The sequence below is a fragment of the Mobula hypostoma genome, chromosome 8 (genome assembly GCF_963921235.1).
Source record: "Mobula hypostoma chromosome 8, sMobHyp1.1, whole genome shotgun sequence".
Lineage (NCBI taxonomy): Eukaryota > Metazoa > Chordata > Chondrichthyes > Myliobatiformes > Myliobatidae > Mobula > Mobula hypostoma.
In genome coordinates this window covers 95,449,260-95,461,961 of record NC_086104.1, presented here as the reverse complement: position 1 = coordinate 95,461,961, position 12,702 = coordinate 95,449,260, and the positions used below count along the sequence as shown (strand labels likewise).

Sequence of the window (12,702 nt, the reverse complement as noted above, 5' to 3'; positions counted from 1 at the left end):
GACAAAGCATGGTGTGAGAACAAGAAGTAAAGGGAAAGAGAGAAGAGCAGAGGAAAGAGATAAGACAAAGGAGATGGGGTCTTGTATCAGACAGACAAAAGCGAATTACATTGATAAGGTTAACCAGTGACTAGCCACATTCAAGTCATGTGACACCATCACTGAAGCAGGTTTCCATAAAATTACAGAGCCAACTGTAACTACTGAAAAAGTCACTTAACAATCACACGTGCACTCAGTGGCCACTTTATTAGAGACTCCTTGTAGCCCTTCCACTTCCAGGTTGATGTATTGTCTAGAGACTAAATGATGCTTGGTCTGGACAACAGCTGAACCTATTGACCATGTCTGCATGCTTTTGTGTGTTGAGTTCTGCCACATGATTGGCTGATTAGATATTTGCATTAACGGGCAGGTGTACCTGATAAGGTGGTCGTGTATAAAAAGTGCAAACAAGCATTAGAAAGTCAAACGACAAGAAAGTAACAATTCTACACCTCAATCCCTCAATACTTTGAAACATCATGCAGGAATGTGAAAGACACTATGTAATACAACAATTAGTCACTTGACATCAAGGCTGCCTAATGTAGAGTCAGTCATGTAGAATAACAGCAGAGAAACAGGGCTTTTGGCACATCTAGTCCATGCGTAGTCTCTTCAACTCGCACCTGGACCAAAGCCATCCTTACCCCTCCTATCCAAACTTCTCTTGCGTGTTGCAATCGAACCTGCATCCATCACTTCTGCTGGGAGCTAACTCCGCCCTCTGAGTGAAAACGTTCCCCCTTAAATATTTCACTTTTCACCCTTTACCCATGGCCTGGAGTCCTAGTTTCGCCCAACTTCAGTGGGGCGGGGGGGGGGGGGAACCTGCTTGCATTTACCCCTGTCTATTCTCCTAAAGCCCACTCCCCCCCCCCCACTGGGCCATAGGCTGCCAACAACAGCTCGCCTGAGTCCTCTGTCCTGGGCTAATGAAAGGTTCTGCTTTCACTTCGTGACTTACTACGGAGTCCTTCCTCTCTCAGGGATGAGATCTTTGGAGCTTCTGTTGTTGTTTCTGTACTCTGGGTTTTTACATGAGATTGCTAGCCCATTCCCAACCCTCCGCCTTCCACAGCTGGACTTGGTCCTTCCATGGAGGAGTTTACCCCATCTATAACCCCCTAATTATGTGTACTCCCATCAGATCTCCCCAAATTCTACTACAGGGGAAAAAAAGTCCTCACCTATTCAACCTTTCCCTGAAATTCAGGTCCTCATTGTAGCCTTGTAAATTTTCCCAGCTGTATACTTCCAATCCCATTGATGTCTTTCCTGTGGGTAGGTGACCAGACTGCACACAATATTCCAAATTTGGCCTCGCCAGTGTCTTGTACAATGTGAAATAAAATCACAAGATGTAGGAAATGCTAAGGCTGGGCAGCATCTGTGGAAGAAGAAACTGAATTGTCATTTTGTGTCAAAGATCCTGTCTGTTTAGATTTCTAGCATCTGCAGTTCTCTGATTGCCAATTATAATGTGTTAATGTTTATGGTTAACTGGGGTAGAAACAGCTGTGGCACGATACCAGTTAAGTGTGGAAAAGCTGACGAATGTTTTTAAATTTTTCATGCCTTTGGGTTTTTGAATATTTTGAATGGCCGGTTGGTGAATTGGTCACAAATTTCCTCTCTGACAAGAGGCAGTATGTGGGACTAGGTAAGCACATCTTCACATCCCGCTCACTCAGCACTGGTATACAACAGGGGTGTGTTCTCTCACTTCTGTTTTCTCTGTACACCAGTGACTATGTCTCCAGTGAATCATCAGTTAAACTGATAAAGTTTGCAGACTGTCATTGGACTATTCACCAAAGGCAACAAATCCAAGTGTGACCAGGAGGTAAACAAGCTAGTGTCCAGGTGCATTCGTGACAACTCGGAGCTGAACGCTCTCAAAACTGTGGAGGTGCACATCAGCTTCGAGAGAGATGTGCCTCCTCTCCACCCACTCCTCATCACAACTCTACAGCCAGCACTGTTTCTACATTCAGATTCCTGGCCTTATTTCACAGGACGTCATGTGGGAGAATCCTTTATCTCCTCCTTTAACAAAAAGGCTCAGCAGAGGATGTACTTGTTGGGACAGCTGGTAAACTTCTATCTTCCCCAGAACATCCTGGTGTAATTCTACACTGCCATCACAGGGAGCATTACTGTCTGGTTAGGTGCAACGTCCCCTCAATACACGAATTTGTGCATATTTTATTTCATATATGTACTTTAATGTCTAACTTTGTTTTATATAATTCTAATTGTTGAATGTTGTTTTGTTGCATGTTGACCCCTGACCAACACAATACAGCAAATTCCGAACACGTGAATGTCCATGGTGCGTAAAGCTGTTGAGATCAGCAAGCGCAGTTTCTTCTTACTGTGGGGATTGTAATAATTCCCACCTGCCCTTAGCAGTGACGAGCTAAATTCTGGGTTTAGCTGCTGCTTTCACCTGGGGACGACATGAGCAACTTCATCTGTCAAAGCCACGCAATGGTACAACCTAATGTGAATTGGGTCGAGATCTTTTTGCTTGGCTGTTGCTCAAGAAAACATGATTTTCATTTGCATGGTTTCAAAATTTCAAAGCAAATTTATTATCAACTAGGGAAAAAAAAAGGAATAAATTTCAAGGGCATGAGATGAAGAGTCTGTGAAAGTGGTTGTGGGAACATTTCAATGGTGGTGCAAGTGATGTTACCCCCTTTGGTGCAGGGTGATTGAGGGGTAGTGACTGTTCCTGAACCTGGTGGTGAGAGTCCTGAGGCTCCCGTACCTCCTTCCTGATGGCAGCAGCGAGGAGAGTGTCCCTGGGTGATGCTGCTCTCCTGCGGCAGCATTTGACGTAGACGTTTCGGGCAGCGGTTTTGTGTTCCTCTGCTGGAGAGGGAGTTCGAAGTGAGGTGGAGCAAGTGGTGCTCCCATGTGTGAGTGCAGTCGCTTGTGTAGCTTCGCTCGCTGGTGCAGCGACTGTAAACAAGTGCCGAATGCCTCAGCCTCTTCTGTGTGGGGCTGTCTTTCAAGTCCTCCTCATATCTGCGCCGTCCCCGAAGCACGCCAGTGCTTTGTGTCAACACAGTTGCTCTTGAAGTGTTGTCACTGCTGTGGAAGTTGCATGGAAAGATCCCACTTAACCAGCTAGCCTGTTTGCCGATGCTAATTGGGAAGTGCTAATGTCATGGGATTTCTGCATCTTGGTTTGGATTAACACCTCGCCTCTGACAGTGCATTCCTCCCTCAGCACGGCCTAGATTCAAAGTAAATTTATTATCCAAGTGCATACATCTCACCATATACTCCCTTGAGATTCATTTTCTTGCAGGCATTCACAGTCAAATAAAGAACTACAATAGAATATACTTTATTGTCACCAAACAATTGATGCTAGAACATACAATCATCACAGTTATATTTGATTTTGTGCTTCATGCTCCCTGGAGTACAAATTGATAGTAAATATTAAAAATTTAAATTATAAATCATAAATAGAAAATGGAAAGTAAGGTAGTGCAAAAAAAAAACCGAGAGGCAGGTCCAGATATTTGGAGGGTACGGCCCAGATCCGGGTCAGGATCCGTTCAGCAGTCTTGTCACAGTTGGAAAGAAGCTGTTCCCAAATCTGGCTGTACAAGTCTTCAAACTCCTGAGGCTTCTCCTGGAGGGAAGAGGGATGAAAAGTGTGTTGGCTGGGTGGGTCGTGTCCTTGACTATCCTGGCAGCATTGCTCCCACAGCGTGCGGTGTAAAGAGTCCACGGAAGGAAGATTGGTTTGGGTGATGTGCTGGGCTGTGTTCAAGATCTTCTGCAGCTTCTTCCATTCTTGGACAGGACAACTTCCATACCAGGTTGTGATGCACCCTAGAAGAATGCTTTCTACGGTGCATCTATAAAAATTAGTGAGGGTTTTAGGGGACAGGCCAAATTCCTTTATCTTTCTCAGGAAGTAAAGGCGCTGGTGGGCCTTCTTGGCAGTGTACTCTGCTTGGTTGGACCAAGTCAGGTCATTTGTAATATTGATCCCTAGGAACTTAAAGCTTTTGATTTGTTCCACTTGCGCACCACCAATGTGAACTAGGTCATGCGGTCCGTACTCCTGAAGTCAGCAACCAATTCCTTCGTCTTGCTGACGTTGAAGGATAGATTATTGTCTTCACACCATGCCACCAGGTTCTTAATTTCCTCTCTGTACTCAAACTCATCATTCCCCGAGATACGGCTTACAATTGTTGTGTCATCAGCAAACTTATATTGAGTTTGATGGAAACTTGGCTACACAATCATGGGTGTACATTGAGTACAGCAGGGGGCTGGGTACACAGCCTTGTGGGGCACCAGTGCTCAGAGTGATTGTAGAGGAGAGCTTGTCCCCTATTTTTACAGCCTGGGTCCTGTCTGTGAGGAAGTTCAAGATCCAGCTGCAGATCTGAGTGCTAAGGCCCAGGTTCCGGAGCTTAGGAATCAGTTTATTTGGAATGATGGGTTAGAATCAATGAAAAGCTGCACACACAGACTGACAAGCAACCAATGCGGAAAAAGAAGAGAAGCTGTGCAAATAAAAGAATAAATAAATAAAACCGAACACCTGAGACTGTCTGTTATAAACCAGTTTTACCACCCTGTCGATTTTTGGCTAGATAGAATCATGATTTGTCTTTCTAATTATTGTTAGAGTTAACTAGAATAATTAATTATTAATTCCAATTTTAAGAGTAAAATTATTAAAGCCAAACTCTACCATTCTGCAGTTCTATTGGAGATAATATAGTGAGCAGACTGAGTAAGTAAAACACAAATGCTGGAGGAACTCGACATCTATGGAAAAGAGTAAACAGTTGACATTTTGGGCCTGGTATTGCAATAAAATCAGTGGATTTGAGGGGAATGTATATTGAGTAAAATTATAGTATATCATAGAAGTGGGCACCTTGGCAGTGAGTACTTGGCAAACAGTGTCCCTCTACTTACACTTAAGGAGTCTGTTAGTCTTGCGAGACCATGGATCTGCGCCTGGAAATTCTTCAGTCTCCAGGGCGCAGGCCTGGGCAAGGTTGTGTGGAAGACAGGCAGTTGCCCATGCTGCAAGTCTCCCCTCTCCATGAAACCGATGTTGTCCAAGGGAAGGGCATTAGGACCCATACAGCTTGGCACTGGTGTTGTCGCAGAGCAATGTGTGGTTAAGTGCCTTGCCCAAGGACACAACATATTGCCTGGGCTGGGGCTCGAACTCACAACCTTCAGGTCGCTAGTCCAATACCTTAACCACTTGGCTAGTGTACTTACTCTAGATCTAAATCTTCACAAGTTAAATTCAAATCCAATTGCTCACTCTGGTAATCTGCATTGCAGTGAAAGTAAATGTCCTCTTTTTAAAACTTACAGAAGGCTTCAGTATCCATGGAAGGAGAGCCCCTGATGCTGGTTGACATTCCTGATGCGCTCAGCGAGAGAGAAAAGGTTAAATTCACAGTTCACACTAAGGTAGGTGATCCCTGGCAGACCAAGTGTAACATGGAGTCTGAAGGTGCTGCTCCACAGGTTCTGGCTGCACTTCAGACACACCCCCCCCCCCACCACACTCCTGATTTCCTGGTCCCCAGTGTAAGGGGGTGGGGTGGGGTTGGTGTGAGTCGCTTGGGGGATCTCCGGGCAGACCTGCCCGAGCTGATGGCCTGCCCCTCTTCTGGGATGTCTGTGTCCGGGTGTCTTTGGAGAAGGAGCAAGCAGTCTGTAAGGGCACAATGTTTAAAAAGTGCATTTTAATCTGAACCTGTAAATAGTTATCATGCCTTGCCTATTGTATAATTTTTTTTTGTTAGTGAATAAATTCTTGTTTTAAAAAAAAACTGGCTCTTGTTGATGGGAGCCATAGCAATGGTGGTCAATAAGCAAAGCTGGTGTTCAGGGTCCAGTGGAAAAACGGCTCGCAGTTGAAGTGATGCAAAGTTTTATCTATTTTCTTGGAAGAAGGATATATATCTGACAACTGACAAGGGGTTCAGTTGTTGTTCAGACCAAGCATCAGATTGGGGAAAAAATGTGATCTAAGTGACTTGATTGTGGAATGATTGTTGGTGTCAGACGTGTGGTTGAGTATTTTGGAAACTGCTGATCTCCTGTGATTTTTATGCACAATGGCCTCTAGAGCAGAGGTTCCCATCCTCGGGTCCACAGACCCCTCGGTTAACAGTAGGAGTCCCTGGCATTTAACAAAAAAGAGGTTGGGAATCCCTGCTCTAGAGTTTACAGAGAATGAGGTGGAAAAACAGAAAGAAAATCCAGTGAATGGCAGTTCTGTGGGGGGGGGGGGGGAATGCCTTGTTAAGCAGAGAGGTTAGAGGAGAATGGCCAGACTGGTTCAGGCTGACGGGAGGGTAACAATAACTAAAATAACCACGTGTTACGACAGTGATGTGCAGACGAGCATCTCTGAACGCACAGCACGTCAAAACTTGAAGAGGATGGGCCACAATAGCAGAAGACCACAAACGTATACACATAGTTGCCACTTTATTAGGTACAGGAGGTAGCTAATAAAGTGGCCACTGAGTATATAGTTAATGGGTATTTCTAATGCATTATAGTTTTGTTACCGTGCTTCTCTTGACTCGGAACTTTGGAAGAGTCGGTCGTTAGCTGGACAAGAGGTGTCGGAATGTCCCCACTGAACCATTTGAGGAAGTGAGCTCTCTGGTGTTGAAATCGTGGGCCTGGAAGCCTCACAGAACTGTTGTCCTTTAGATTTTGTAGACGTGTTCAAGGTCAGCTCAAGGCCAAACAAAATGACATCCCTCTGAACCCAGGTGCACAGTACAGTACGTATACTCACACAGAACAGGAAGTAATATTACCACAAATAAATTAACAAATCATAATATGCATTTATGACACAAGCTTGCAAAGTAAACAGTATAACACTACTGGTGGTTCATACGTGGTGGCAAGGAGTTCAATAGTCTCTCGGCCTGGGAGAAGAGGCTTTTTCCCATCCTATCAGTTCTTGTCCTAAAGCTATGGTACCTCACACCTGATGGTTGGGGATCTTTGACAATGCCAAGGGTCCTGCATACAGTGCACTCTGGATAGTTAACTCTGAGGGGTGGAAGAGAGGCCCTGATGATTCTCTCAGCAGTCCTTGTGGTTAGACACCTTGCAGTTCCCCTTCCAGATGTAATATACAGCTGCTCAGGAGTCTCGTGCTGTTCCTGTAAAAGTTGTTTAGAATGGGGCAGGGGGAAGCCTTGTCTGCCTCGGTCTCTTCAGGAAGTGCGAGGCTGCTGTGCTTTGTTGATCAGAGGTGGTGTTAAGGGACTGGGTAAGATCGACACAGTTTAACTGGGTTTTCTATTAAATCTTTGTTTGGCCTTCAAGAGAATCAACATCTGATTGAAGAGTCAGGTTGTATTTGAGAATTTGAGTTCCTTGAAGTTGTCAATTCCTGCTGTCCTAGATCTGTTAGCTCAATTTAGTAACTTCTCTGGTTACAAATTGAATCTTAGTAAGAGTGAATTATTCCCTTTAAATAAGCATGTACCTATTTATGGACGTTTACCATTTAAATTGGTTACTGATTCATTTATATATTTAGGGATAACAATTACGAAAAAGTATAAAGATTTATTTAAAGCTAATTTTTTACCTTTAATTGATCAGATTAAACTTTTATTTACCAAATGGTCCCCAATCTCTTTGTTTTTGATTGGTTGGATTAATGCTATTAAGATGATCATTTTGCCTAAATTTTTGTATATATTCCAATCGTTCCAATTTTTATCCCAAAATCTTTTTTTGATAACGTAGATTCAAAAATTTCCTCTTATATTTGGCAGAATGAAAATCCTAGGTTAGGTAAAAGGTATCTACAGAAATCTAAAAAGGAGGGGGGGCTCGCCCTCCCGAATTTTAGATTCTATTATTGGGCAATTAATATTCGATATTTAAAATTTTGGTTGCAAGATTTGGACGCATCTTTAAACCCTCATTGGGTAAATCTTGAATCTTAATTCATTACAAGGGTTCTCCTTGGGTTCGGTTTTAGGAACTTTACTTCCTTTTACTTCTTTTAAATCATATAAACAAATGAACAACCCAATAGTTAAGCATACTTTACATATATGGTTTCAATTCCGAAGATTTTTTGGGTTTAATCAATTTATTCTAGCAAGTCCTATTATATCAAATTTTCTTTTTCAACCTTCTACAATGGATCAAGCTTACTTTGATTGGAAAACCAAAGGTATAATATCTTTTCGCGATTTATTCTTGGATAACTGTTTTATGTCTTTTGATCAACTCTCTAATAAATATAACTTACCCAGATCTCACTTTTTTAGATATCTACAGATTAGAAACTTTTTAATTACTGTCTCTCCTAATTTTCCACATCCATATCCAATGGACACTTTGGGAAAAAAATCTTAGATTTAAATCTCTCTCAGAAAAGTGTAGTAGCAATTATATATAATATAATTATGAATCTGTCCTGATGCTTCTAATAAAATTAAAGCTGACTGGGAAAGAGAACTTGAGATTAATATACCGACTGAAAAATGGGGAAAAAATTCTTCAGTTGTTGAATTCATCCTCTATATGTGCTAAGCATAGGTTGATACAGTTTAAAGTAGTGCAGAGGGCTCATATGTCCAAAGATAAACTATCTCGTTATTACTCTTATATTAATCCAATATGTGACAGATGCCATTCCGAGATAGCTTCTTTAACCCACATGTTCTGGTCATGTCCCTTGTTGGAGAAATATTGGAAAGATATTTTCGATATTATTTCAACGGTCCTAAATATAGACTTACAACCTCATCCAATTACTGTTATCTTTGGACTACCAATGATAGACTTAAATAATTTAACCTCTTCATCACGAAGGATGATTGCATTTCTTACTTTAATAGCTAGAAGGTCCATTTTGTTGAATTGGAAAGAGATTAACCCTCCTACTGTATTTCATTGGTTTTCACAAACTATGGTGTGTTTGAATTTGGAGAAAATTAGAAGTGCAGTTTATGACCCTTCTATTAAGTTTGAAAAAACTTGGAGGCCATTAATTCAGCATTTTCATTTGATGTAATTTGATCATTTCCAAATTTGTTTTATCTCCCTGTACTGTTGTTGGAGGGGAATGGAGTCGTCGACACTAAGATTTTCTTCTTTTCCATTTTTAAGTTGTTAGTTTTGCCCAAGTCTTTTAGGTTAGTTGATTAATTTTGTTTTTCTTTGGGGATAGGGTTTGTTTTTTTTGTTTTGTTTTTTTTTCTTTTTCATTTTTTTCCCAGTTTTTTTAAATTTTGTATTATCCGTGGTTAGTTCTACATGTTTGGGAGCTTTGTTAATTTCCACTACTTGGTTTTGCAATTAATTTTTTTAAGTGTAACATTACATCTCCTTCTATTTGTATTATGGCTATGTTCTGTTTCTATATTTTGAAATTAATAAAAAGATTGAAAAAGAAAGAGTTCCTTGAAGTTCTATAATTAATTATACATCCTGCGGAGGGCTGTAATACGCCTAGATGCGTCTAAACAGCTGGAAATAGAAGATGAAGAAAGTGAAATGCAATGTGTTCCACCGTGTTGTGAAGCAGCCCTCCTGTTACCTTGCCGTTAGTAATGCTAGACGCAGATGAAAAATTCTCATCCTGACCCTTCATAAAGAAATTATTCACTACCCCATCTTCAGTGTGTGCATTTAACAGGAGCCCTAACTTCAAGTCTTTCCTGTGCTGTAAACTGCAGCCATGTTTATAATTGAAATAGTCACACTAGTTTTAAAGCCGGCCTCACTTTCTCCATAAATTATTCTAGCACTTCTTCCAAGAATGCAGAAGAACAGACAATTTAAATTATTTTCTGCATTGTTCTGACATTTCTACCCGCTCACAGTTCTGTATTTTCCTTGTCCTGATTGTCCCTCATTGGGAACCTAATTGCGCAATTGTTTAATTTCTTCCTCGAATCGTACATTCTGAGTTATTTTGTGCATTGACTGTGGGTTTACCCACGTCCAGAGCTCCTCAGAATATAAGACCATGTGATTGTATGACACAGGAGCAGAGATAGGCTACTCGGCCCATCGAGTCTGCTCTGCCATTCCATCATGGTTTTACTATCCCTCTCAACTGCATTCTCCTGTGACCTTTGACACTCCTACTAATCAAGAGCTTATCAACCTCCGGTTTAAATATACTCATTCACTTGGTCCCCACAACTGTCTATGGCAATGAATTCCACAGATTTACCACCCTCTGGCTATAGAAATTCCTCCTCTTTTTTTTCTAATGGGGCATCCTTCTTTTGAGATTGTCCCCTCTGAGCCTGGACTCCCCCACTGTGGGAAATATCCTCTCCATGTCCAAACACAAGAAAATCTGCAGATGCTGGAAATTCAAAGCAACACATGCAAGACCCTGAAACAGCGACCATTTACTCTTTTCCATAGATGCTGCTTGGCCTGCTGTATTGCTCCACCATTTTCTGTCTTACCCTCCACATTCAATCTTGCTAGGCCTTCCAATATTCAATAGGCAATAATGAGATCACCCCTTGTTCTTCTGAACTCCAGCGAGTATAGGCCCAGAACCATCAAATGCTCCTTGTACATTACCCCTTCCTTCCTGGGTGCCCTCCCCCGTGGGGCCCCGCCTCTGGACGCCCTCCAATGCCAGCACATCCCTTCTTATCTAAGGGGCCGAAAACTGCTCACAATACCCCAACTGCGGTCTCACCAATGGCTTGTAAATCCTCAGCATTACATGCTTGCTGTTATATTCTAGTCCTCTTGCAATGAATGCTAAATATCTGGATTCAGTGATAGGAAAGAAGCTGTAGAGGAGCTCGAGTTTTCCAGTCTCTCGATCTTGAAGGGGAAGATCAAAGACTGCTGCATTTGCTAATTTCTAGTCTTTCTTCTATTTGTTTTTTTTAAGTCCTTGTCTCATATTTTAAGAGCACAGATGTTTATCAGATCCTGCCTTAAAGACAAATGCTCTCAACGGTCCTGATCAATGTAACTGATAGAGTATGGTTGGGGTGTGGCAGCATGCCCAGAGATGATTTGGCCATGTGGGAATGACTGAAAAGGGGCAGGTTGTTTTGCAAAGTCCCCTTTTTTCTTTTCTTTTGTATGATAGTATGCGGAAGTTGCTGAGAATTGAACTAAAGGTTTGCAAACTGTGATAAATCTGATTTCTCAGCATAATTTCTCTTACCTTCGATGCTTTGTAGTTGCTACAGCACACGACTTACATTGCAGAAGTGAGTGACAAGGGGATCGGTTAGATAGCGGTGACTGACGTTGTTGCAAGGGTGGAGTATCAGATCTCATGGTTAGATAAGTCTTGAGCTGTGGTCTTGCTGGATGAACTTTGCAACAAGGAGGGGGAGTGGTCGTAGTTTTGGGTCTCCGAGGCTAGTATTCTGCCGAAAGAGAAGTTTACTCATCATGGTGACAGTCTCCCTCGGTATCTTGCTTGAGTGCCCATGCAGCCATGTGGCATTGCCAAACCTGGCAGGTTAATTCATGTGGAAAGCTAAGAGTAAGAAAGAAGACCACGGACTTAGGAGCAGAATTGAGTCATCTGGCCTATTGAGTCTGCCCTGCCATACAATCATGTCTGATTTATTGTCCCCCTCAAGCCCATTCTCCTGCCTTCTCCCAGTAACCTTTGATGTCCTTATCAAGAACCTAACCAGCCTCCACTTTAAATTCCTCCTCATCTCTGTTCTAAAGGGATGTTTTTTCCTATTCTGAGGTTGTCCTCTGGTCCTAGACCCCCCGTTACCGGAAACCTCCTCTTTACATCCACTCGGGCTAAGCCTTTCAATGTTCAATATGTTTCAATGAGATCCCCCTTTATTCTTCTAAACTCCAGCGAGTACAGGTCCAGAGCCTTCAAATGCTCCTCATTGCTGGGAAGTTCTTCACATGAACTGGAGCACTGATATGCAAGTATTACATGCCAAGTATTGGAACTGATGGGGAAATGAACAGTCCAAGAATGAAGGTCAACAAAGGCAATGGTTTTCGTCCAAGCCACACCGGCAAAAAAATATTGTCACATACACTGAGATACAGAGGAAGAACTTGTCTTGTATAGCATTCTTACAGATCAATTAATTACAGCAAAGCATTAAGGTAAAACAATGACAGGTAGACTGAAGCGTTTTAGTTGGAGAGCGCAGTGCAGGTAGTCAATAAGGAGCCAAGGTCATTACATATGGGTTGTGAGAGTCCATGTTGTTGTACTAAGGAACCATTCAATAGTCTCATTACAGAGGGACAGAAATTGACCTTGAGCCTAGTGGGACATGCTTTCAGGCTTCTGTACCTTCTGCTTGGTGGAAGGGGAGGGGGAGAGTGAATGGCCAGGGTGGGGTGGGCTCTTTGCTTATACTGGTTGCTTTTCTGAGGGAGCAAGATGGGTAGATAATCATCCTTGGAGGGCAAGCTGGTTCCCGTACTGTGCCAAGCTGTGGTCACAACCCTCTGCAGTTACTGGCAGAGCAGTTGTCTCCGATGCCTCTGGGTGGGAAGTTTTCTATGGTGAGGGTCAAAGGCCACATGCCAGGTTTCTTTAGCCTCCTGAGGTGCCAGAGCTCCTCGTTGGACGTGGCTTCAATGTGGTTGGAACAGGACAGACTGTTTGTGAGTAAA

General features: G+C 42.5%; 1 protein-coding gene across 1 annotated transcript in view; it reads left to right on the top strand.

Moving 5' to 3' along the window:
• The window catches only part of snx5 (sorting nexin 5), a 76,602-nt gene that overhangs the window by 3,010 nt on the left and 60,890 nt on the right, over positions 1 to 12,702 (top strand). The window contains exon 2 of the mRNA XM_063056392.1: positions 5,422 to 5,520. Coding sequence (XP_062912462.1) covers positions 5,422 to 5,520 — 99 coding nt within the window. The remainder of the gene's footprint in view (positions 1 to 5,421; positions 5,521 to 12,702) is intronic.